General features: G+C 42.6%; 2 protein-coding genes across 4 annotated transcripts in view; one reads left to right on the plus strand and one right to left on the minus strand.

Annotated features, from left to right (window-relative positions):
• REV3L (REV3 like, DNA directed polymerase zeta catalytic subunit) overlaps window positions 1–14747 on the plus strand; it is a 124757-nt gene extending 110010 nt beyond the window's left edge. For both annotated transcript variants that reach the window (XM_055714994.1, XM_055714995.1), the window contains 10 exons: window positions 1185–1429; window positions 2470–2578; window positions 3456–3662; window positions 4277–4386; window positions 5377–5491; window positions 7227–7364; window positions 8243–8433; window positions 9342–9588; window positions 10935–11144; window positions 13567–14747. In XM_055714994.1, the coding sequence (XP_055570969.1) occupies window positions 1185–1429; window positions 2470–2578; window positions 3456–3662; window positions 4277–4386; window positions 5377–5491; window positions 7227–7364; window positions 8243–8433; window positions 9342–9588; window positions 10935–11144; window positions 13567–13707 (1713 nt within the window). In that variant the 3' untranslated portion in view covers window positions 13708–14747. The remainder of the gene's footprint in view (window positions 1–1184; window positions 1430–2469; window positions 2579–3455; window positions 3663–4276; window positions 4387–5376; window positions 5492–7226; window positions 7365–8242; window positions 8434–9341; window positions 9589–10934; window positions 11145–13566) is intronic.
• A 246-nt stretch (window positions 14748–14993) lies between these two features.
• Window positions 14994–24806, minus strand: MFSD4B (major facilitator superfamily domain containing 4B). Of its 2 annotated transcripts, none has more exons than XM_055714997.1 (4): window positions 24550–24806; window positions 24224–24392; window positions 21265–21381; window positions 14994–18773 (listed from the first exon to the last, which is right to left on the minus strand). In XM_055714997.1, exons 1-4 carry the CDS (start codon window positions 24736–24738, stop codon window positions 17530–17532), a joined length of 1719 nt encoding a protein of 572 aa, XP_055570972.1. In that variant the 5' UTR covers window positions 24739–24806; the 3' UTR covers window positions 14994–17529. The 2 variants fall into 2 exon arrangements, with proteins under 2 accessions (XP_055570972.1, XP_055570973.1); XM_055714998.1 differs by having other exon boundaries at window positions 24712–24793.
• Window positions 24807–25275: the final 469 nt, after the last annotated feature.

The following is a 25275-nucleotide window of genomic DNA, read 5'->3' on the forward strand; positions in this document are numbered from 1 at the left end:
ACTGAAAACATCAGTGTCCTATCAAGATTGTTCTTGTGTCAGAGACAAAACACAGCGCTGTACTAGCTACAGCTACTAAGGAGAAAACTAACTCTATCCCAGCTGAAACCAGGACAGCAGGGTGGCAGGGTCTTGTTAAAGCTGTTGGTTCTCTTAAGTTCGTTTATAACATCAGTTAAAGAAATTGTACCTAATCCGTTCAGTACAGTGACTGAATATGCAGTGCAGCAAGCTTTTGAATCATGATTTAGTTCCTTATAAATCACAGCATTTTAGAATTATATGGGAATGTTCATTGATATTTTGGGATTTTCAGTCCTTTGCCACCCATGTATGTCATTTTCAGGTATTTTGGTTTTTATTGTGAATGGACACGGTGAGTACATGGCTACTACTGCTTTTAAAGTCTTACTAAAGCATTGAATAATACATAAATAGGGCTGGTTTTTTTCTCATGCTGCTATCTCCATATATGACATTTTCTGATGTCTTGTACAAGGTGAAAGTTCTTAAACTTGTTATTTTACACTTTCTGTACTACTTGTGGCATCATCAGGGAGAAAGCATGATACTCAGTGCAAAGCAGCAGACTTCTGAAATGGGCTGATGTAGATTCTTCCTTTGGTTCTCTTGCTGCCAAGCATATTTTAGTTACTTCTCATGGTCAAAGTCTTGGAGGCATAATTATCAACTTACACAACTCGCATGTGATTTCTTTGTTTTCCCAAATGTTGAAATAAAATTTCTGTGCAGATTCCTATGGAAAATGGTCATCAACTGCATATAATACTATTCTCTTCAACATTCTGTAAGTCTTAACAAAAATACAGTTTAGCAAATGCTTGTTCACTGATTATAGCATGGCTGTCCATATGTATTGTTGCAGCCTGTTGTATATTTATTTTTTGAACCTGAGCTGGATGTTTCTTTTTTCCATAGATAAAAATCAGAAGTACTTGATTTTCAGTTATTAGAGCTAAGTGATGAGGAAACACATGGAAAAGTTCCTCAATATGTGATATAAAATATACATTAAAAGTAAGAGTGTGGCAGTTTATTTTGGAAAACTAGTTGTCCATACTTTAAATTCAGGAAATGCAAGTGTGTATTTACACAGTTTTAATACACCCATGCTTATTCTTTATTTTCTAAATTATAATTATTATATCCAAATTGTTTTGCAGTATCGTGTGGAGTCTATGATGCTGCGTATTGCAAAGCCAATGAATTATATTCCTGTGACACCCAGTGTCCAGCAGCGAGCTCAAATGAAAGCCCTACAGTGTGTTCCCTTAATAATGGAGCCAGAATCTCGCTTCTACAGCAATGCTGTCCTCGTATTAGATTTCCAGTCATTATATCCTTCCATTGTGATAGCATACAACTACTGTTTTTCAACCTGCCTGGGACATGTTGAAAACTTAGGAAAGTAAGTTGTTATTCTTCTCTCACAAACTTTGATTCCATAGAGACTTTACCATCTTTTCCCAGGTACTGAGAACCCTTGGTTGTCATTGGAAACAAGTGGGCATGTATGAATAGCACCATTTTCTGTTACACAATAGAGATGATAAAGATCTACTCTGTGGGTGGGTGCATGTGTATACACACACAGGCACACATATTCACATATCAATATGTAATTTAAATTAAATACAGAATTAGACTCCATTGTGTAAAAAATAAACAAAAAAAAACCAAAAAAAAACCCAACTCTGTATGTGCATGTGTGTTATTTTAGTATTGTCACCTATTTTATTATTGTGGTGATGCTAGTTTTAATATTGCTTCAGAATAAGTTAAAATGTTATATAAATCCACTACCTATTTTCAAAACTGGACTAGTATTATTCTGCTGTATGTTAGTTATTGTTCTCTTTTAACAGTCTTAGCTCACTCTGGTCTTAACTAATCAAAATAAGAAGATACAGTGATACTCTTTGTAGCATCTCTTACTGATTTTAACAGTAATTCTGTTAATCGGGGGAAAAAAATCTCATTGCTCATTGTTGTTACCTCTATATCACAATATTTGGAAGAATGGGAAGATGTATGTGATGATTGCTAGGTGTCACCATCAGGTTTTCAAGTTTCTGATTTGAAATTCTGAATTTCTAGGAAGAAAATACATGCAGTGTTTTCCTTTGCAAACATGCATGGTTTCCATAGGGGATTACAGTATGAGTACCTGCCTCCACTAACTCAGCATTTGGAAATATGCATTAACACAGAACAGATTTGATAAATTACACGTGTTGGAATTCAACTGTTTATTACTACTTTATGGCTAAAGCCTTTTGCACGTAGCTGAGAAATTTAAAAACGGTAGTATGTTTGTTTAGACCTGAGATTATAATTGTGATTCTATCCTTGCTGGCATTCCCAGCGTTTTAATGTGAGTTGATGCTTTTGCTTGATGCTGCTGTAAATGAATGAATTGTCTTCATATTTAATTTTTCTCTTTATTAGATATGATGCATTCAAATTTGGCTGTACATCTCTCAGAGTACCTCCTGACTTACTTTACCAGATTAGGCATGATATCACAGTGTCACCCAGTGGAGTAGCTTTTGTCAAGGTAATGATATTAGTGCTCTGTGACAGGTATTTTCACTTCCTGTTGGCTGACTAGCTTAAGATCAAATTGATAATTGTAGTTTATATTTTGCTGCAGTAAGAGCAGACAGAAGGGGGGGAGGTTCGGTTCTCATTTCCCAATGTTTTTTTGATATTTGTCAGTGCTGTGCTTCTGGCAGTTCAGGTAATAAAATGTTATCTTCATGCTTTCATTGATACTGAAGGCTTATTTCATCTATAATTAAACTGTATTTTACTAGTGCGGTTTGGGGATCAAACAGTAATTATCTGTGTGTAACACTTTGTTCTTCTCCTGCCTGTATAGCAGAATGCTTTCCTAGAAAAAGAGTCATCATTCGGGAGATGAAACTCCCTAACTTGCTTTCTGTTGTTCTCATTTTATGTTACATGTACTGCTGGCTGATTTGTAATGAATTAATAAATATGGCCTGGAGCTCTTACAAATAATTAGCCGCTCACCAGCATATGTATACGTAATGTAAAACAAAAAATGTAAGTGAGGAATATTTGCAGAGTTTTTTAAAAATAGTATTCCTTTAGTATTTAACATTTTGAGAATTATCAGTTAAATACTGAAGTCCCAGTTTAGTTAATAAGGTTATCTAAACATTGCGTTCACAGGGCTGATGAAAGCAAAGAACAAAAAGCTATTTACCCTGCCCTTAAGAGCTTTGCCTGTATCCTAGGTTGCTTGTAATATTTGTGAGATGAGCCAAACCGCTGGTGCCTAGGGCATCTTGCGAATTAATTTGTCTTCTTAACAGTGATTATCTAATAGTTCTGGGTTTTGCTTTTACTCCTAACTGTTTAGGTTGGGCTTTTTAACATAATTTTTTTCTTTATTCCCTTTATGACAGCCTTCAGTAAGAAAGGGTGTGCTGCCAAGAATGCTAGAAGAAATCTTGAAGACTAGGATAATGGTGAAACAGTCCATGAAGGCTTATAAGCATGACAGAGCTATAACTCGAATGCTGGAAGCTCGTCAGTTGGGTCTTAAATATATAGCTAATTTTACATTTGGTTATACTGCTGCTAATTTTTCTGGAAGAATGCCATGCACTGAGGTAAGGGTTGCAGATAAAAACACAGAAGAACTGTGGAAAAGACAAAACAGTGTAGTCGGATAACACAGTATTATTGTTTGAAACATATTTAATCTAAATACCTTCATAAAAGCTGGTTTTATTTGCAGTATTGAAAATCAGCAACTTGGGATTTATTTGTGATTCATTTTAATAAAAAATAAAAGTGTTGGTTTTCTTCTTCCCACCAAAGGGCATTTGGAGTTGGCATGTCTGTAGAGCTCTCTCCAAAGGTAGATCGGATCACAGTTCTGATAGTGGAAATAAAATAAAACATTGTAGCTGTTTCATAGTTTTCATAAAAGGATTTGTCAGATTTGTAAAACTAAAGAAAATGAGCCTAAGCAATCTTGTCTTGCTCCTTACACTTTTAATATGCCTAGAGAAGTTCAAACCAAATTTTCCTTTATTTTAATTCTTTGTAATTTTTGATCGCTCTTCCTTTAATTCTTGCTGTTGGGGGGTAACACAAGCAACTCAGTATAGTAATTCTCATAAACAATGCTTGATAAGCAAGGTTAGACCATGTTTATCAAGAGCTGGTATTGGGTTTCACAGTAGAATACAGGTTTTCAGTTTATCTTTTAACTTTGCAGGTTGGGGATAGCATTGTCCACAAAGCCAGAGAAACATTGGAGCGTGCTATAAAACTGGTGAACGATACGAAAAAATGGGGTGCTCATGTTGTGTATGGTGATACTGACAGGTAAGGCTTCTTACTGTCCTTTTTAAAATCTTTGTAGTTCTTTATAGATATGTTTTTCTTTTGTCTCAACAGGGGTAATTTATGATACTGAAAAGAGTATCTGGACCCTCTTAGAGTATGTGGACTCTTAGAACGCACTTCGAGGGTTTCCTTTCTTTTGAAAACTATGTGGAAAAGAAAGAGGGGGGGAAGACTATATTTTTTCAGCTGTGAATTAATATAAATCTTATTTATCGAATGAATATTTTTGTGCCTGTTTATGATGCCATTTTTATTTTTGAAAATAGAGTACCTATCAATGTGCAATGCGTACTATATTGTACGTAGAGGAAAGCACTATTTTAAGCTTCAGAAGTGGATACAATTCAGAGGCAGCCACCAGAGCATTAAAAAGATACGATTAGGCTGCCTGAAATACATCATATAAATATCTCCTCTTTCTCGGTCACTCTTTCATCTAAATAATAGCCATGCTCTAGGCATATGCGTCTCTAGTGCAAGACTCAGATAATTTCTCAGCCATGGGAAACAAAGCTTGTCTGGCTATCCTTCCTTAACTTGTGAATCCAAGGACTGATTTCAGCCAGTTTTGATGAAAGACTTGAAAATTCAAAGATACTAAATTCACAGTAACTTCCAAAATGAAAAACTGTCGGAGAAAGGATGTAAAATCCTATTGCTGCCTATAGTAGGGGAAAAAGGGGGCACCCAGAGCTCTTTACGGTTCTCTCCTGGGAACTCGAAGTTTTACAGCGCCTGGGAGCAGTGATGTTCTCTGCTTCACCAGAGTCACAGCATTTGTCATGCCTTTGGCGCTCCTGATCTCATACCAAACACTGCAGTTTCTCAGGTTTTTTGCTTTTCTGTCTGAAGGAAGGGAACAGGATTGATAACAACATCCCTGCCTTGCTACCAGGAAACTGTTGCTTATAAGTTTCAGGAAATATGTTGAACAGACTTGTGCTTATTTCCTATGTCTCATTTCTCTAGCATGTTTGTACTCTTGAAAGGAGCCACAAAGGAGCAGTCTTTTAAGATTGGTCAAGAAATTGCTGAAGCTGTAACAGCAACAAACCCCAAACCTGTTAAACTGAAGTTTGAAAAGGTAAAAGGAAAACATTTTGTGTCAAGTGTGTTGGGTGAAAATATTGTTACCCTAAAAAAAAAAAAAAAAAAAAAAAGTGAAGATAAAAGATATTTCTGGACAGTAACATAGTGTAAGAATATACAGCAGTTGTGTGCTGTACTGTCCCTGCGGTTACATTGCAAGCACCTTAATGCCTCAGGGACCTTGTCAGAGGAGCACTGCAGCATGAGCAGCAAAAAGAAATATTCCTGCTTTCACATCAGGATGCCTGGTGGCCTGTTGTGCTGGCAGCACCAGGCAATTTGAAATGCCTGTCTCATCAATTTTTGGAAACATCACCTTCAGTTTTGTATTATATACATGCAATCAAACCAACGTGTGCAACTTGCTAGAGAAAATGTGCACCATCCCTTGAAGTGATTCCAGTGTGTTTAATTACAAGCCTGATACTTATTATTCAGCCAGCCTTAGCACACTTCAGGATATGTCCATGTGATACATAGACATATAAAATGAAGAATCATAAAAATCCATTCAGTAGGAAGAAGTGTTAATGACAATAAGCCTTCTGTAGAAGAGCAAGGCAATGTGATACTAATTTTGGTGGAAGTTTATCACTAGAAAGTCATTAGCAATCAGTTCAGGTGCTCTAGGTATTTTCAAGGTACATACCTGACTCAACAGGTTCAATCAGAATTTGTAAGCAAATTGCCATTTTTTGCAGAAATTACAGTAGAAAAATATTAGCAAGAAAAGTCAGGATACCTCTGGAAGGCACGGCATTTTTTACCTCACTGACTAATGTACAGGAAAGCTTCCCACTTTGAGGTAATTCTGTGTCATTAAGCTGAAGGAGTAATTAGCCAGAAAAAAAAATACTAGGTGTGAGGATATACTTGAGAAGATGTCCAAGTGCCCTTATTCACCTCTGGGTCAAAATACTGAGTACTCACCTAGGGTAGCTTCCTAGCACAGGAAGGGGAAGATGCCTCAAAGCTGGAGGGAGCATCAGTCCAAGAAATGGGATACCTGTGTGCAGGACCTTCTTCAGCCTCAGGCGGTCTAAACTCTCACTGTTCCTTCTTCCATGAGAGCCAGGAAGACACGGTGTTATCCTGGTAATACGTTGTTCTCCATTCTTTCTTTTAAAACTGGTAAGGAATACTGATGCAATCAAGAGAATGAAGTAAGAGGTTGGAGAAAACAAGGAAAGGAGAGCATTACCCTAAAAATCCATTCATGAGGAAACTTGTTCTCCAAGCATAGGCATTTAAAAAGCATGCTTTCCCCAAATCAAGATACTAAATGATTTTAGGCATCTCATAATTAGATGAAGTTTGAAAAAAGAAAGCCACTACTTTTTCTGGGAAAGTTTTCTTCTGTGTTGTTTAAAATGTCTTTTTTTAAGAAAGAGAGATGATACAGTTACATTAAAAATGCTGACAGATGCAATCCAGGCACGTAAGGGTACTCAAATTGTACCGTGTGTCACTTTTCATCTGAGCTTCAGGTTTCTTAGCCTTTACAGCTAGATGAAATACGAAGTGATTTAAGAATGGAACACCACTGAATCCCAGCTTCCTCAGCCAACCTTGAACAGTCCTTTGATGTATTGGTTTTAATGATTTAAACAAACAAACCCCAAAACACAGCAACAACAACAAAGTATTCCTTAGGAAACCCTCCATATTCAGAGCCACCTTGTATTCACAACACATGCCAGACTGGGCTGTCTTCTTTCTAAACATTCCAGGTCTACTTGCCATGTGTCCTGCAAACTAAAAAGAGGTACGTGGGTTACATGTATGAAACACTGGACCAGAAAGACCCAGTATTTGACGCAAAAGGCATAGAGACAGTCCGAAGGGACTCCTGCCCTGCCGTTTCCAAGGTAAAATGCTCCTGCATTTCTTACTGAATAAAGTTATAGTATTGTGTTATTTCATTGTATGTTTGTCCTTTCTCAGGAGTTTCTAGTCCTTGTGAGTTTGCTGAGACTTTGTCTGTTTTTCTGGTATGTGCCATTGGAAATATAAATTGAAGATCTTGCACAGCATTATCAGGACTTGCACTTTCCATCTTAACTACTATCTTTCAGCCCCTAAAATCTCCATATAAAAAGCCTTCAGCCCCCTGTAAGTTCTCTAGAAGACCATTCTTGATCCAGTTCAACTGGAAGTGAGTATTAGCCCAAGATGATGAGGCACACTGATGTCTGCTAAATAGCTCACTACATAAATCTAGTTTAGCTAAAAATTCATTTAAAATAAACTTCCTTGCCTGTTTATTTTAAGCTGTGTATTGGGGGGGTTAAAAGAAAAAGCTCTTGTTCTTAATCAAGTAAAAAAAATTTATGCCATTAAGAAAGGTAACCACTTAGGAGGATTTACTTCCATTTTTCTTTTTAATCCCAATGCTTTTGTTTGCCTAGGTGGTCAGAAAGTCATGGCAAAATATTTTAGATGATGGGGAAAAAACATCTTCCCTCATACTCTGGAAAACCTCTGTAACTGTTGAAACAGTCTTGGGTGTCAGGGTATGGATAATGTCGTGAAAGCTGTGTCAAACTGAGGAAAAAGTTGTCCAGTAATGTGTTTATGAATGTCTTTGAGTGGAAGAGAATGCAGCCTTTTGTCACATTAACATTCTAGTTCTGCTGCTTTTTCTAAGTGGTGTATTAATATTTCCATGGAATTTACTGAATTATTTGTAATTAATTATATTTTTAGTTAAACATGCTTTTCTCACCTTTCTCCTTTGGTTGTAAAGATACTTGAGTGTTCTATCAAGCTGCTATTTGAAACACGGGACATAAGTCAGATCAAACAGTACGTTCAGAATCAATGCATGAAGTTACTGGAAGGAAAAGCCAGCATGCAAGACTTCATCTTTGCAAAGGAGTACAGAGGGAGCTCAGCTTACAGACCTGGGTCCTGTGTACCAGCCCTGGAAATCACAAGGTAACAAGTTTAACAAGTGCCAATCATAGATATTTTTTCTCTTGACCTTTGTACCGCTAAGTTACGAGCAGCACTGAGATGTCTCCTTCAGCTACTGTTGCAGTGGTTGGCTCTGACTTTCTCCTGTGTGTGAAGAGGGATCAGGCGTCAGATAGTCCTAGAAAGCCATTTATTTCATAGTCCTGGGAAGAGCCACACAGGCTGAAGAGTAAAGCCTCTCGTCAGGACACTATAACAGTGTATTCACTGCTGTTATTTATGCTTTGGTTTTTGTACAAAAGCTCAGCTCTCCAAGATTGCCCATCACTCGCGGCTCTTAGATATGTTAAAAATTGTAATAGTGATGTGTCTCTGTGCTGTGAAACACATTACCAGGCCTAATTTTTCATTCTTTAAAAAGTACCTTACTTGAAGTTAGGGTTTCAACCTGTTGATACTGTTTATCAGTAGTAGATAATGTGATCTGGCACATTTAGCCACTTTGCTTAATACAGAAGGTCTTCAAATTAAGCCATGCTTTTTAAATAAAATAAAATTCAAAGTTCTGGATTTATACCTGCTTCAAATTGAATTGTCCTTTGTTTTCTGGGTACTTGAGCTCTTCTTAGTACCCTGGCTGCTCTTCATTGAAGTATTTCTTTAGGGAAGGGGTAGCTAGAAAGCAACCTGTGTGCAAATCCAAGTGACTTGAAAGAGAGCATATCTTCAGGGCTCACGTTCCAAGTTCTAAAATTTGGGTCTGAGCATGACACAACTTAAAAATGGAACAAACTGCTCCTGCGCTTCACGTAATAGGCACTAATTTCAGTTATCTGGAGAGCTGATATAATCAGATGGGGGAGTTCACAAGCAAATGAAATAACGATGAATTTGTCTCTGGATGCATTATAAAGGCTGTTTTTAAACAGGAGAATGCTTGCCTATGACCGTCGCTCTGAACCACGAGTTGGGGAGCGAGTGCCCTATGTCATTGTGTATGGCATGCCCGGACTGCCCCTGATACAGCTGGTGAGGCGGCCCATCGAGGTCCTGCAGGATTCCAGCCTGAGGCTGAATGCCACATACTATATCACCAAACAAATTCTGCCACCGCTGGCTAGGGTGTTCTCACTTATTGGCATAGATGTCTTCAGCTGGTACCATGAGTTGCCACGGGTAAGTGTTTGAAAACAAACAGATTACAAACACAGTGCATCTATAGTGTTTGGGTTTATTGTGACCTTTAATGCAATGAGGATTATATGAGGCAACAGCAAAGGTTATTTCACAAGGCAGCGTTTTATGCCCAGACGTGCAGACCTGATTGTTAGATCTTCCATGTGGTTTTTTTCACGTAGTAAATCAGGGTTTTTTGGCCAGCCCTTCTGCACAGGGTTGATCACACTGTCATCATCTATTTTCTGAACCCTTCCATAGTTCGAAAGAGTATTTTGCCCTAACTGTTTTTCCAAGATGTTCTGAAGATCTTTACTCTTTATAGAAAAGGTGGTAATGCCACAGCAGCAGGAACACTTTTTAGAAAAATCTGTATCACTGGAAATTTAAAATTAATTGTGTCCAAAACTGACTTTCCTAAAAGGTAAAGAAATTATTGAGATGCAGGGAGAGAAGTGTTAAATAGCTGGATTTTAGTTTGTGATTCCCCTGACAAAAAAGCAATGGTGAAAGACAATGTATCTGTGTAGTCTGATTACTCTGCTTAGCGTGGACTTGTGCAGCATAGTAGTACATCATGTTTCCCACTACAGACTTTTAATATAGCTTTGATTGACTTCAGTTCTGCTGCTTTTCTCTACTTTTCCGATGGCACTCTGACACTCACCTTAAGTATCTCCAACAAGCTGCTCTAAAAAAGCAGAGAGAGCCCTGATTTTCTGCAAGGCCAGGGAGTACCAGGAGGTCACAGGGAGCAGAGCAGCTGGGTGTTTGGAGCGGAGTGTGAAGGATAGCACGAAACGTGAGTCATGAAGCATCAGGAGCAAGTGCAGAGAATGAGCTCATCTGGGCACGGGGGCAGTGGTGGAGCTTTGCCTGGGGAAAAGGGAGCATCAGCTAGAGCCACGGGCCGAAGGGCCACGGTGGCAGCGCTGCAGCTGGGACTGCACTGGCACAGACACTGGAGAGGAGGCAGAGTCTGGAAGGCTGCCAGGGCACAAATAATTGTGAAGTAGATCAGCACCCTCAAAGGAATGACTGCAGGAGGCAGAGTTTGAGATGAGAGCAGGAATTTCGCATGTGACTGAGGATTTCCTTCCTTTTTCTGGTGAGATTTCCCTGTGAAATGGGGGGGGGGGGGGGGCTCTTCTGTGTTATCTCTTCAGGGCAAATGCTACGCTCTTCAGCGTGGTGCAGTCCGTGTTAATGATTTGTGTGTGAACCCGTGCCCTGCAGGCTGTGTTGCACTTTCAGACTCTTCTTAAAAAACACAGGCTATGTAACCTAGGAATAAGGCAAGCTGCTCTCTTGAAAGTTCATTACCTCTGATTTTTTTCTTTAAACAGATTCAAAAAGCTGCCTCAGCCGCCCGCAGTGAGCTAGAAGGACACAAAGGTACAATCTCCCAGTATTTCACGACCTTACACTGTCCCGTCTGTGATGAACTGACCCAGTATGGGATCTGTAATAAATGCAGAAGCCAGCCGCAGCATGTGGCAGTGATTCTCAACCAAGAAATCCGAGAGCTGGAGCGTAAGCAGGAACAGCTGGTCAAGGTATGATTAAGCATTGTCAGATGTCTGTCAGCCAAAGACAGGGACTGAAATTTCAAAGCGGTGCGTTACTGAATGCCCCCAACAGAAACGGGAAGTATGGTCCGGGTGTTAAACATGTTAGAGCTCGTTTGCTTTTCCTGTTGCTGTTGAAGGCAGCTGTTACTCTCATTAGCTTTGCGTAAAATTGAAGGCAAATGGGAGGATCAGAACAGAACATGCTTATCTCCTTTTCTTCTTTTTTTAAGAGTATCTTAAATGGTTTGTGGGTGCCTTTCTATAACGACAGTGATAGAGAGTTGTAAAAGCATGAAGGATTCACCTTTTTTTGCATTAAAATAACTGATGGTGTTCTAGGTGTTTATATGTATAACATGGATGTGTTTTATCCTGTGGGTTTTGTTACCTTTCCTCGCGACAGGAATTTTCCAAGCCTTTTTTTTTTTTCCCTTGAGCTAGAAGTCAATTAAGAGGGTAGCCGACTGTGCTCACGAATATATTATAGCAAAGCACAATGCCTCCCCTTGCAGAAATGTATGCATATTCTCACCTAATTTTTGTAGTGGCTTATTTTGTAATTAAATATTTTTGTTAAGATTGATTTTTAGCACTAGCACATGAAGAGTTTTAAAGACTTGCCTGAATCGCAGGGATATAAATGTTCCTGTAGCCTAGGCACTGATTTGATAGGTTCCCATGGGGCTCTGTTGTTAGAAAACCATTATAATTCACTGTTCATAAATATTGCATTGCTAAGGTGTGGGCTTCTATTTCTTGCTGTATTTTGTAATATTTGCTCTAATCTGCATTGTAAATGGCAGCAAAGGAAGGTGATGCATGCTCTGCAGTTTTCCTGTGGTACTCTGAACCCTTTACGTTGCTTTTGTTCTGGAATAAATCAGAACTTGGCAGGTTGGTCCAGCCCCGCAGAAGGATCAGTGGGTTTGAGCAGAACATTCTCTTGTCCCTGCAACACACAACAGGTCAGCGAGGCCTGGGATCCCCTCCTCGTCAGTGTGTGATGACTCAACCGCTCTGTAAGAGCATCTGTCTTTCCTAACACGAAGATGTATATATCCTTCACAGCTTAAATTCTTGGCTGATTATAAACATGCCAGGGCCAGCAGAAAACTGATACCACTCTGAATTGTACATTATTTAAACAAAAACCACCACACTTAAAAATGATGTGCCATAGGTTGAGGCCAAAGACTGCTCTCCTCTATACAAACTGAACTTAGGAAGCATCTCGAGTACCATTTAGTTTGGTCCCTTGCGCTGAAACCAGCCACAGCCTCTTCCAAAAGACCTAGAGCAGGCTTATTGCTGAGGTTCTTCTAGGGGTTACAAACCATTTAAATCCTGTTCCTTTTGGTCACAGTTGCAGGTCAGAGGAGTGGGATCCTCTGAGGTGCCACGCGTGGGACTTGGCGAGAGGAGCAGCTCCTCTCCACCTGCTGTCAGTTTTAGTTTCTGGTCTGCAGGGATTCAGTGCCGATACAGGTCTGGCTGAGAGGGTTGCTGGTGCCCAAGTCATTTTAACGTGGAAAGAAGGGGAAGAACTAATTTTAAAAGCAAAGGATGTTGTTTTGATTTGTTGTTCAAACTGTGCAAATGGTAGGATAATCCTGCATAACATGCTGATGTTAGGAAACACAGGTGTGGTTGGAAGCAGATTTCTGAGTTCTTGGGAAAACCATTGGAAGTGGCAGATACTGGAAAGGATTAAAAGCAAAATAGCAAAGCACGGGCCTTTAGTTTTCTGAAGGCATTTACCTTTGGAAAAACTGTGCCTGCTATTTTATTCATTCTAACGTAGCGTCACCTCCATTAACGGGTAGTTCCACGAACAAGGAGAGCAGTGGAATCTGCGTGCCCTGTGTATTTCTATCTTGGGATTATTTCTGACTTGGAATGTAAAACTCTAATCGAAGCTTATCTTGAAACAGGAGTAGTTTATTACCAACCTTGCCTGTGGAGAGAGTAACTGCAGAGTAAGTTTTGTCTTTTTGCGCTCAGAAACTTCTATACAGGCTAAATTTATCATGAATATAACACACTGCCCCACTTAAATCCACTCAGCTTATTTACCTTACTCTGCCAAGCGTCACCACACATGAGTAGAACTTAAATTAGCAGGATTAAACCCGAGCGGTACAGTCAAGCTGTTCTCAAGTCCATCTGTGCCCGGTTCCCAGCGGGGACGCCTGCCAGCCAGGCACCGCTCGCGTCTGGCAGCGGCAGGAGAGGCTGCAGCAGGGAAGGGAGCCGCTCTGATCCCTCCGTGCTGGGGAAGGGCTTGGTGCTGGCAGGGCTGTGCCCCTTCTGCTGATGCAGCACGGAGGATGTGCGGCCCCACGTGATTTATGCCGTGCTTGCGTTAAGTTTGAAATAATCTGGTTTGCTTTTTTTACATGTCATCTAGATATGCAAGAACTGTACAGGCTGCTTCGATAGACAGATCCAGTGCGTCTCCCTCAACTGCCCAGTACTTTTCAAGCTCTCCAGAGTAAGCAGAGAACTGTCCAAGGCCCCGTATCTCCGCCAGCTACTTGACCAGTTTTAAATGATCTGTGTTACAGGATTCCAGGTGCTATTTTTTTTTTCTTCCCTTCAGTGTTTACCACACTAAGACTATTGTGCATGGTGCTTTTTCAATTCTCATCTAGTCCAGGATTTCCATTTTAACTGTTGGGTTTATTATCTGAAGAATAATGAACGCTTATCCTAACTAACTTAAAAAAAATAAATAAAAAATAAAAAAAGACATTTGTTGATCTATGAATAGCTCACTTTTTAAGATGTACAAATTTCTTCTTTCTTTCATGTTTCTAACATACTGTTTTATAATGCTGATGTTGAAATAGCTATGTGTGACATCTTGTAAATCCATTTCAAAGTAGAAGTCAAGTTTACTTCCTGGAGGAAGGAGCACTGAAAACCTCTTGAAATGATAAAACCATTAGTGTGTGTTCTTGAACTGTCAGTATCAAGACGTGTTACTTATATATTATCCATTCACTTTATAATTTTGTCTGCGAAATATTTTGTAAATACACTTTTTTACTTTTCAAACAACTGAGTAAAATAATGTGCAATGACTTTTATACAGATAATTTTAAAGTTGGTTGGTATATCTCCTCCTAAGTTTTGCTTGATTCCAAGTAGATTGTTATTTTGATCAGACTGTGCAAGCAGTAGTATCATGTGTAGCATTTTGAAACATTATTTTTTAAAAATTGCTGTCTTGCTTTAGCTATTAATGGGGCATTGTGAGGAACTGTGCAAAGACATTTTTGTTACAAACCTGTGGGACTGTTGCAATACTTTAAATATAAAATTTTATTCCATTTTTGCTTGTTTTGTATAGACATTTCTATTGCTTCTAAATATGCTTAAAATATTTTCTTTCCTTATGTACTGTACAGTTAAATCTTATTTGCCACCATCTTGACAAAATGTGTATTTAGAATATTTGTATAACTGTATAAAATGGAAAAGGATTATGTGGTCAGTGCATTGTTTTCTAAACTGGAAATCATTTTGTTTTAGAAGTTAATAATGGAAACCATATTAAAGTTGAATAAAATGATATGGTAAAAATTATATGCTCTTTTTCTACTTACCCTCAATTGCAGGCACCTTTGTTTCCCTCAGTTGGCACATAAATAGTAACGTAAACAGCAGTGCTCAAGGAAGAGTGAGGAATCCGCATTCTGGTTTCCAGTTTAAGCTTTGGGATCCAAAACCTCAGTATTGATTCTTTGGAGACCTTCCCCAGCCCAGAAGAGGAACATTTTCAGTATCCCGTTAGTCAAAAGACGAGTGAGTTTTAAATTTAGAAGGCCAGAGTAGCTTTGAAAAATAGAACAAAACTTTTATTTACATCAAGGAACCTGAGTGCCTTCTCCAGTTCAGAATTTATTACATTCAAGTATATATATATTACAAGTCAGTCTTAAATTTCGCATTATACAGTACAATGTAAACCCACACCAAGCAGAATAAAAACTGATTAAATATTTAATAGAACATTCACACATTTTAATGCATTTTAATGCAAAGTAACTGAAAAAAAAAAACCATCAAGGCACAAAACATGGCCTGCTCTTGCATTCTAGCATTGGTCATGTACAGAATCAAAGTGCAAACACCAGGACGAACATGTTAATGCTTGCAGTACAATCCAGCATTTGGCAGCGCTTAAGGGATTAAAAAAACCATATTATTTTACGTTTAACTGCAAGAGGTTACCTTTAACGCTGGAGTAAATGGGCAAGTGCTCATCTTCAACCCATGCCTGTTTTTATGGACAAAAATAGGATCCTTTTTAAATTCAGTTATCTAATCCATGGACCGTAGCTCTCGTCCTCAACACAGAGATGACTTTTCTAGCATAAGCAAAGCAATGGTAAAGTAATACAGTTCACTTCAAGTAATTTCAACCCATAACATGCAAGTTTGAGTGTTTGAGCTTTCTGGAGGATCTGCAACTTAAAAGGCACTGTAAATAGATCCTCACTGTTAACTGCATATGCCAGGAAGCAGTTTACTTTGGAGGGAAATCTAAACCTGTGGAAAAGAACATTTGTCATCTAAAAAACAAACCTTGAGGAACACCAGAATCTAAGAACGAGGAAAGCTACAGCCTTGAACATCAAGGATGTCTAAAACTGCTGTGAGCTGGACTCACTGGAAATGTCCTAGATCTCTTAATCTCAAATTGCTTCGAACACTTCGTTAAAGGCATGCTCTGAGGGGGTAAGGAGAACTATTTCCGTAAGCATATTCCATTTCAAATTTGAGGCCAGAATTGACATCGAAGGCTCTACATGACTGTAAGTCTATGATGACTCAAAATTTAGACGTCGAACAGACACAGGCTGCCACGTATCAATCAGCCGTGACTCTACCCGGTACCATTCAAGGTGGTTACAGCACTTCCACTCTGTCTTCCTGCTGCTGCTTTTGGGATCCTTCTGGCAGAAGGCTGCTCTTACCTTGGCATTCCAGGCTGTTGCTCCATTCCTACTACACAGGCCACCTGCTTTTAAGGGGGTAAAATGGGGATGAACTCAAGTGCCTCATGCAGGAATTAATACAGCCAGTACCAAAAAGAACAACCTTTTTTTGCACAGTGCATTTACGTTTGTCGGGAAGACAGCAGTCAGAACCACAAGTAAGTGTGTATAGACATGCAATCAGTAGAGAAGGTTCAGAGAGGTTACAGTGTATTTCCAAATGCAGCTTTATTCATTTTCTGGCTGTTTTAGTACTTGATTATGCAAGACGTGTAAACTATCCCTGAGAACAATCCTACGTGCAGGACATTCTGATTTGGAATTTCATTCAAAAAATCAGCGTACGAATCAGGGGTTATTTAAAATCTTCCTGGTCGCCAGGTGTGTTTCTTAAAATAATTTTCCTCTGACAACATGGTATCAGGTACGGGGAAATGTTTTCAAATTGCCGTCAACTCAGGGCAAGCCTACGGATTGCAGGTGCGGTGGGGAGCGGCCATGGAGCCATCTCCGCATCTTTTGTTGTTTGTCTTGCACCAAACCCAGTCTCTGCCAAGGGAAACCTGTGACCACCCCGGGGCAACGGGAACTCCTGCAAAAGCGGAGCAGAAGCAGTTACCGCTTCCCCCTCCTCGTCCACCCGTGGGATTTGTCCATGCCATCAGATAACACCCCCTACTTTCATCACACACAAAGCAATTAACGTAGCGTGCAGGAGGGAAATGGGGAAAAGGGAAGCTGAAGAAATGCAGGTTTAACCTTCGCTCCCTCTGCCATCCCACTCCATTTGTTACCATGTGCAACAAACGAAACGCACAAGGCCACACAGACGGACACCTGTCAAACTGTCACATGGACCTAGAACAGGGCTTGGCCTCTCACACACAACCCTTCAGTGCAGTAGAAACATTCCTCTTTCATGAGGTTGAAAAGTTCAGCATCACAGATAACCGATTTCTCTCCTCTCTTACCAAGAGATTCTGTGACCAAGCACCTCAGAACTGCACCCTTCACTCACCCCAAAAAAATGAGTGGTCCAAGCAGTTCCCTTCTTTCCTAATTAGTGCTTATTGCAGTATATATTACCGAAATGCATGCCTCACATTTAGAAAACATCTCTTACGTTTATAAACATTTCTGGTACAGTCTATACATTTTATCATGTTACCCCATTCATGTCCTCATGGCCTTTCCTGCTCCAAGACACATCACTGCAGACTGAAAACGGAAGAGGAGAAAGGGCCAAACAAACATGGAAATGGACACGTGGAGCTCTGCGCCACTATCAAAAATTCTTGAACCACTTTACAAGAACAGCTACAATTCAATGGCATTTCCCTTTAAAACAAATAAAGTCGGCTTTTACTTTAATCATTCTTCTCCCGGTCAACGTTCACGTTTTTTCTCCCAGGGGAGCCACCAGCAACCACTGGAGAATCACGCAATACGGCGTCCAGATGGGGCTGGAGAGAGCCTTTGGCTGGAGAGTCCCCCGGTATCTTACGGGAGGTCTCTACCACAGAGTTTCTCAGCGTGTCATTCATTTCTATTACCTCAAAGTCTGCTTCGTTCCACTCCCCAACATCCTCCTCATCCTCTTCATCCTCATTAAGCCCCGAGTTTGACAGCAAAGCTTTCCGGTCCTCGCTCTCGCCCGCTTCTTTCATGTCACTCTCACCAGGAGAGTTGGCCAATTTGTACATCAGAGGGAAGAGTATAACTGTCATCGCAGAAGTCACCAAGGCAGTGTACATAACCACAGGGACGTGGTGAAACCTGCCTTGAAGATACCCCACCACTGCAGGAATGCACATCTCGCCCAGCGCGGCACCGATCACAAACAGAGAAGCCGACTTTCCCTGCACGACCGTGTACTGTTCTATCCAGGAGATGCCGCTGGGAAAGATGGTGGCCATCGATGCTCCGTACACCGCGGTCCCCACCCACAGTGAGGCTGGGTACCTTGCAAGGAAGGCCAAGCACGAAGACGAGACGGCAGAGCCTATGATGCTCAGCAGGATCATGGTGCCAGGGTACAAGCAAGCAGCACAGAATATTGCCACTCCTCTGCAAGCAGCAAACGCACCCCAGAAGACAGAATTCAAAGCGGCTGCTTCGTTTTCTTTCATCTCGGCAAAGACCTTTGCGTAAGTAAATATGTAAGAGCCGTAAGTGACCTCCGCTCCCACGTAGCAGAAGAAGAATATGAACAGGAGAAGGATAAGAGCATAGTGGTACTTGGCAAACGCGCACTTCTGCAGAGAAGCCTTTGACTTGTCTCGAGCTGAGCTGCCCTTTGAATACAAAATAAAAAAGAAGAAAGAAACTAACAGAAGATAGGTCCCGATGACAACATAGGACCACAAAAAATCTGCACCAAGATGGTGTTTCAGTGCTGACGCAGCTGATGCAGCTGATGCTGTCGGCACAGCCCTCGGGACAGACTGGTTTCTCTTTTCAGCTACTGGCAGGTCTTTAGATTCGGAGCCTCCCAAGGCCATTTTAGCCAGGATCGGAGCCACGAACGCACCAACAGCAAAACTGAAGTGTAAGGCCTGCATATGTGGCCCAGCCTCTGCTCCCCAGGTGTTCAGTGCCAGTACATTGCCACCTGCAGATCAGAGAGAGGAGGAATCAGTCATTTTAGTCTGAAACCAGGTACTGTTTTTGGATGGGGGGGAAAAGGCAAAAAACCCATAACCTACAAAACCAATTCAATTTGCAATAATACTATGCTTAGCAAATACAATGTGCAGAACTGCAGTTAACTGAAATTCTGCCTGTAAGTACCTTAAGCCCACGTGATTACCTGAGCTTTAGGAGGGTATTCACAGCAGTCAAAACGAAGAGCCACGCAGTGGCTCGATCCAGCAGTTGCACTGGAGGAGGTTTACGCTGGATATCAGGAAAAAATTCTTCACCGAAAGGGTTGTCAAGCATTGGAACAGGCTGCCCAGGGAAGTGCTGGAGGCACCATCCCTGGAGATATTAAAAGACATGTAGATGCGGCGCTGAGGGATATGGGTTAGTGGTAGACTCGGCACTGCTGGGTTAGCAGTTGGACTCCGGGATCTTAAAGGTCTTTTCCAACCTCAGTCATTCTATGACTCTAATTACCCTACCCGACAATTTGCAGCACTTTTCAGCCTTTTCTCAGAAGAGCCAATTAACTGCTGCTCATTTCTGTATTTAAAGCAACGATGCACAACACTAAGAATCAGAGGCTTCATTAACCAGCATCCCAGGAAACACCAAGAATCACTTGATTCTGATGGGCTGGGACCACCCCGACTGCGTTCAAATGACTTTCCAGAAGTGGAAAGGTTTACAATAACACCGCTGCAAAGACCAAACTACAATGCCCTCAGATCAACAATAATGCTAGAAAATAAGATCTCAGGGAGACATTTTTAAGTAGTCCCTGAGAAGAATGCAGGGAAATAAGAACAGTAAGCAAATTCCTGTGCTACAGTACAGCGACCCTTGTCACTCAGCACTAACACTCTTCTAGATTAAGTCAGTTAAACTCTACTGCCTTGCTCTTTGTTACTCCTGCTACTCCTGCTCAGGCCGGGAAGTCTCCCTGCCTCAGAGGTCTGACTTCCAAGGAGCACACCCACCCACTGAAGGCATTTTTACAACCAGCCGGCAGAATATTCCCATAGGAAGACTCTTTGAACCAAGTGCCACATATAATGATCCTACCACAGGCAGCAAATACACCTTTGCACTCAGGTTAATTAGCATAACCTGTGCCCTGCAAAACGGTCTTTTTCATTACTGGATCCTTCATCGTGGTCTTTTTAGTGTTAACAGAGCTCCCTCAAATTCCACAGAATTTCAGCAGACGGTTCACAGGTGCAGCTGTCGTTCCTGTGTGCTGCCCACCAGCCAAGCCACCGCACACAGTCGCTGGCTGGGACGCTCCCAGAGCCGTTTGGACAGCGAGGCTAACACATTAGCCGGCTCTTCTCAGAAATAAGCCTGTCCTGAAGCCGGTCAACCAGATCCAGCACTACCTTGCGGGCTAGTAAGTAACCACAGGCTCCCTCTGTAAGCCAGGGAAGTCAGCACGCTGCTGGGACATCAGGTGAGCAGCTGCCTATTGCGGCTTCATCGCCACCTTCCACAGCAACACCCCAACACTCCCCTGCTGATGTATTTTGGTTGTTTCCTGATCTCCAGCTGCAAGTATGCCAGTGTTACCCAGTCGTCTCGAAGCGTGCCCAGTCTCCTGCCGTGGCCTCGCCTCCCGATCCAAACTGCCTGCTACGCCCAGGCGTCACTAACTCACCCTTTCCAAGTCATGCTCAGTGTACTGCTTTCTGTGGGAGTTTCACACCTCTGGTATAACTGACCTTTCAGCCACACCAAATTTGCTCTGCAACTTCACCAGTACATCTTCCTCCAGTAAGAAGCCTCTACTAATAAACCGGTTTTAAACAGATTTCCAGCAAAAGTGGGGGGTTTTCCAGGTCATTTGCAGTACACACATGCCACAGTCTGATCTGCGGGACAGAATAAATCTGTGTTCCCAAACACCTACACGAGGCTGGTCGAGGGCAGCAAATATTCCTTACTTCAGGGAAACGGAAGCCATGGTGCTGTAAGCGAGCCATGGCAATAAATGTCTGCTGTGAATTCCCAAACGGCACCTAGCTAGCTTTGGGTAGGCAGCTCTCCAACACAGCAACTCAGAGAATCTCTCAAACACTAGGGCTTGCTCAGGATTAGCTCCAGCTAACGCTAATGAACTGTAACCCAACCAGCTTCCTGTAGACGAGTAAGTTTTCTGTAAGAAAACACTGCTTAAAGGGCATGTGACACTTTCTTTATGCCTGTAAAGGCCCACAGAAAAGCATACTGATCTCCTCCTGGACACAAGAGATGCCCAGCTCCCCCAGCCCCTTAAGGAAAGCCTGTCACAGAGACATAAACACTGGAAGTCTCAGGACCAGAATAATCAGAAGAATCCCAGCCAGGTAAAATGGCTCCCCTCTTTTAACTGAAGATGTGTCCCATGAAATACCAGCAACAGTTGTAGTGAGCTTCAAGTTTCAGTTAGTTCAGTAAAGGAGCTATTGGACCACGTGGTCCCTTACCTGTGTCTAGAATTCCCATGGAAGCTCCAATAACTGACATCAAGACAGTTAACAGCAGGGATTTCTTACACCAGGGTATCCCATAAAGACCAACCGTTGTTCCAAACATGGATAATGCTGGAAAAGTTAAAAAACAAAACAAAAACCTCACATACTACAGTTGCCATTTAAACTATGAAACATGAAGAAGACCAAGAAATACAAATACATTCGTAACTATTATAGTTACAGATAATACTAATAGACAATGTAACCGAACCACCTCAATTCATGATTAGCAGAGGCAGCTGGGAAGTTCAACAGAGTCATTTTTCACTGGGAAAAAAAGGAATTTCATCAGGATATAAACACTGCATGAAAAACCTGTTTTGCCAAAGCTTTATTTGCAAAGGGAGTAGCAACTGCTGCTACAACACTAGGAAGTCTTCTGCAAACTTTTGGTTTAGAAGTGCCATTTCAGTATCTTCTGCAAACTTCTGATCTAGAAATGTTACTTTACCACAAATGAAGTAAACCTTGTTTCTGAACAGTATGAGGTTTACCCTCTGAGAACTACAGAGCATTAAATATGGCCCCATTTGAAAAGAACCCAAATCACTAAACTCTTAACATCCTATAAAGCAATTGCACCTTGGCCAACAAGCGACCTCCAAACAAAAATGCTGACTTTCATTTATATTACATTCTCACACGAGACATTCCAAAGCGTTTCTGGAGTTTTGAGACAGAACTACAAAATTTCTCATAGTAAATTTAGCAGCAATTCATTGACTATTAGTTTTGCTATTATTAACTACACTTGCAATATGCTGTTTCAAAAAATATTTTCAGCAGATGGAAATTACTTTCATTACAGTTTGGGAAGAAGTTCAGCAGTTAAATCCTATGCTTATAATGACATTCATAAAATAATCTGCAATGTATATCTCAAACGTATAGGATTAGGCTTTTAGAAAGCTGGTACCAGTTCAGATATCACTATTATTTTTCAAATCAGTGCTTGAGCATAGATGGGATAGGTAATTAAAAAGATCAATGGGGACTGATGTAATTAAGAACTTAGGTTAATTCCAACAACAAAGGAAAACATAAATAACCAGAACACTACGGGCCTTGCAAGATAGCTGGAATACATGCCTCAAAACATTTTTGAAGCTGAGCTGCTAAGCTGCATGAAGAAAAAGCTAAAGATGGGATGTGTTAAGTACAGCTGCTCAGATGCCCCACTCAGAGCCGAGAAGTAACTTCTCAGCAAGTTCCCAGTTGTCCACTTCAGCTCTGCGCCTGAAGATTGATCCTTAAAAGCTTCCTTGACAAAGACAGATTATGTCTTCAATTTTTTTGTACAGTAGCAGAGCTTCAGTAGTTGAAAAGATGGGAGATAAAACTACACAAGCCAAAATCTCTTACAGGCAGCCCTCAGATGATAAAAATGAGAGAACATTCAGTGGTTCAAATTTGGTTTTGCCAAAAGCACTACCAAATTGGAAAGGATTAGGAGATGAATCATTTTGCACGCATTGCTGACAGACAGCTGTCCTGCGTGATACCTCAGGATAAGAAGCAAACGCTAAACTACTCAAGTTAACACTCGCTTCCACAGGTGTATTAATTCCGTTACAGAAGGTAAACGACAGACAACTCTGACCTTGTCAGATATACAAGGAGGCTAAAGGATACCCACGTTACAGGTGTTCTGGAGGAGAGGAATAAAGAACAGGGAGGAGATCAATTAAAGACATCTTAAAACAAGAGCAAGTAAGAACTGATCTGCGAAGATGAAGACAGCAAGAAACAGGGGGAAAAGAAAGAGGAGACAGACAAGCATATTATATGACGTGACTGCTCCCGATAGCAGAGGACAGGCATACGGGGAGAAGAGGAGACTTAGTTCAAACACTAGCAATGGAAAATGGATCTTCTCATACTCTCTGAATAACCCTGTAATTGCAGCACAGTCCTCAGGGGACCTGTGCCACGGAGTCACAGTTCTGTTGGAAACTCCCCCTGTAAAAGTATGGGAAGAAGAAGGGGAAGAGTGAGCTCTGGTATCTGGTTTAGTCCCTAACTTACAGCGCAAAGGCACATGCTACCATTACTGCACTAGAAAGAAAAAAAAAGACAGGGCTTCCACTATTTTAAGTGTGCTTCTAGAATCTCTACCTGAACGAGATACTAACACCACTAGAAGGAACACCTCATTTCTGGATGCCGAGTGTGGTTCTTGGTGACCTGGTGGCCAAGCAGCCCTGCTCTTGCCAGGACAAAGCCAGTCCTGTGCTCCTTACAGTGGAGTTTCCACATGTCATAAGATGATAATGTGGTTCCTACAGAGTTGTAAACATTTTCATGGCTAGGCAACGACTGAGCAGCAAGTTTCCACCACCACCACATGTGGTATTTAATATTTTTCCACTTTGAAGAAGTTCTAATAAGGCCCTCCAATCAGCACCTCAGTACACAAAGATGATCACTTCTGATGAGGTTTAAGAAAGGGAAGGTTTTACGAAGCTCTCCCCCAGAAGCGTCGCGTCCCTCATGCGGGAGCCTTCTGCCCTGTGCCCGTGAAAGCCCAAACACCGCTGCCCGTTTTGTTACTGTTTCACAGAGTGACGTTATTGAAGCTGCGTGTTCCAAGAGGATCTACACTACGTGTATTACTTGATACAAAGGGAAAAAATAACCCGGTTTCACTTCCCCTGCCCAGACCAAAGGCACCTGTCCGACAGGTTTTCTCGGTTCCCGCTATCGGTGTGCCCGGCGAGCGCAGCCGCTTGGGAACGGCGCTGGACGGCGCTGTGGCCGGGCGCGCGCGGTGTCACAAAACGAACGGGACCGACTATCGCGACAGCGACCCGCAGCACAAGCGCGGCGGCCCCGGCCCCGCACCGCCCCCGGCCCGCCCCGGCGGCGCGCGCGGCACCGGAGGGCGCCATTTCCCGCCCGGCGCGGCACTCACCCAGCAGGAGGTGCGCGTTCATGCAGTCGAAGAGCACCCCCCCGAGCACCGACCCGCCCAGGTAGCCCAGGGACCGGCCCACGAAGATGTAGTAGATGTCGCTGACGTTCCGGTGGACGTTGGCGGCCAGGTTCGGGAAGGTGGGCCCCAGCACCGCGATGCTCATCCCCTGCAACACACGTTAACGGGATGACTGGCGCGGCGCCCGCGGCGGCTCGCGGCCCCGGCCGGGCCGAGGGGCGGCCGAGCGGCTCGGGGCCCGCCGGCGGGCAGAGGGACGGGGCCGCAGGTGCGGTGAGCCGCCCGCCCGCCCCCGCCGCGCTCACCAGCCCCAGGAAGGCCGCGCACAGCGCCCCGGAGATGCACCAGCGCAGCGCGGCTCCGTCCCCGGCCCGGCCGCACCGCCGGCCGCCGCCGCCGACCACCTCCGCCTGCGGCGCGGCTGAGAGACGCGGCCCCGCCGCCTCCCCCGGGGCGGCGAACCGGACCTGCTTCTTCCGCTCGGCGCCGGCCATGGCTCCTCCCGCCGCGGCGCCGGCACCGACGGCCGCTGCGGCCCGCGGGGATGCCGGCCCCGCCCCCCTCGCATGGCGGCGCGAGGGAACTACGGCTCCCGGCGTGCCCTGCGGCTCCCGGCGTGCGCCGCGCGGAGCGCCCGCCCGCAGCCGGGCCCCTGCGGAAAATGGCGGCAGGTCCGTGTCGGCCCCCGCCCGCTTTGCTGTGGGTTTTTTTGGTGTTTTGGGGGGGGGGGCGTTTGTTGTTGGTCTTTATTTTTTTTAAAAAAAATAAACAAAACAAAACAAAACCCAGTTTTCCACCGCCCGCGGCCGCTGGCCGGCTTTGTAAGAGTGGAAGTGCAAGGGCTATTAACCCCTGAACTTGCACGCTGCAGTCTTACACCATACTTATTTCACTGTGCAGAGAAGGCTTGCCACTTCGAAGCCTCACGAACAACTCAAAGATATTAAAAAAAAAAAAAAAAAAGCAGTCCAACATGGAATTATCTTTGAGTTGTTCAGAACAGAAATACGTGCTAGAATGTAACAGACATT

The sequence above is a fragment of the Falco cherrug genome, chromosome 6, assembly GCF_023634085.1.
Source record: "Falco cherrug isolate bFalChe1 chromosome 6, bFalChe1.pri, whole genome shotgun sequence".
Classification (NCBI taxonomy): Eukaryota; Metazoa; Chordata; class Aves; order Falconiformes; family Falconidae; genus Falco; species Falco cherrug.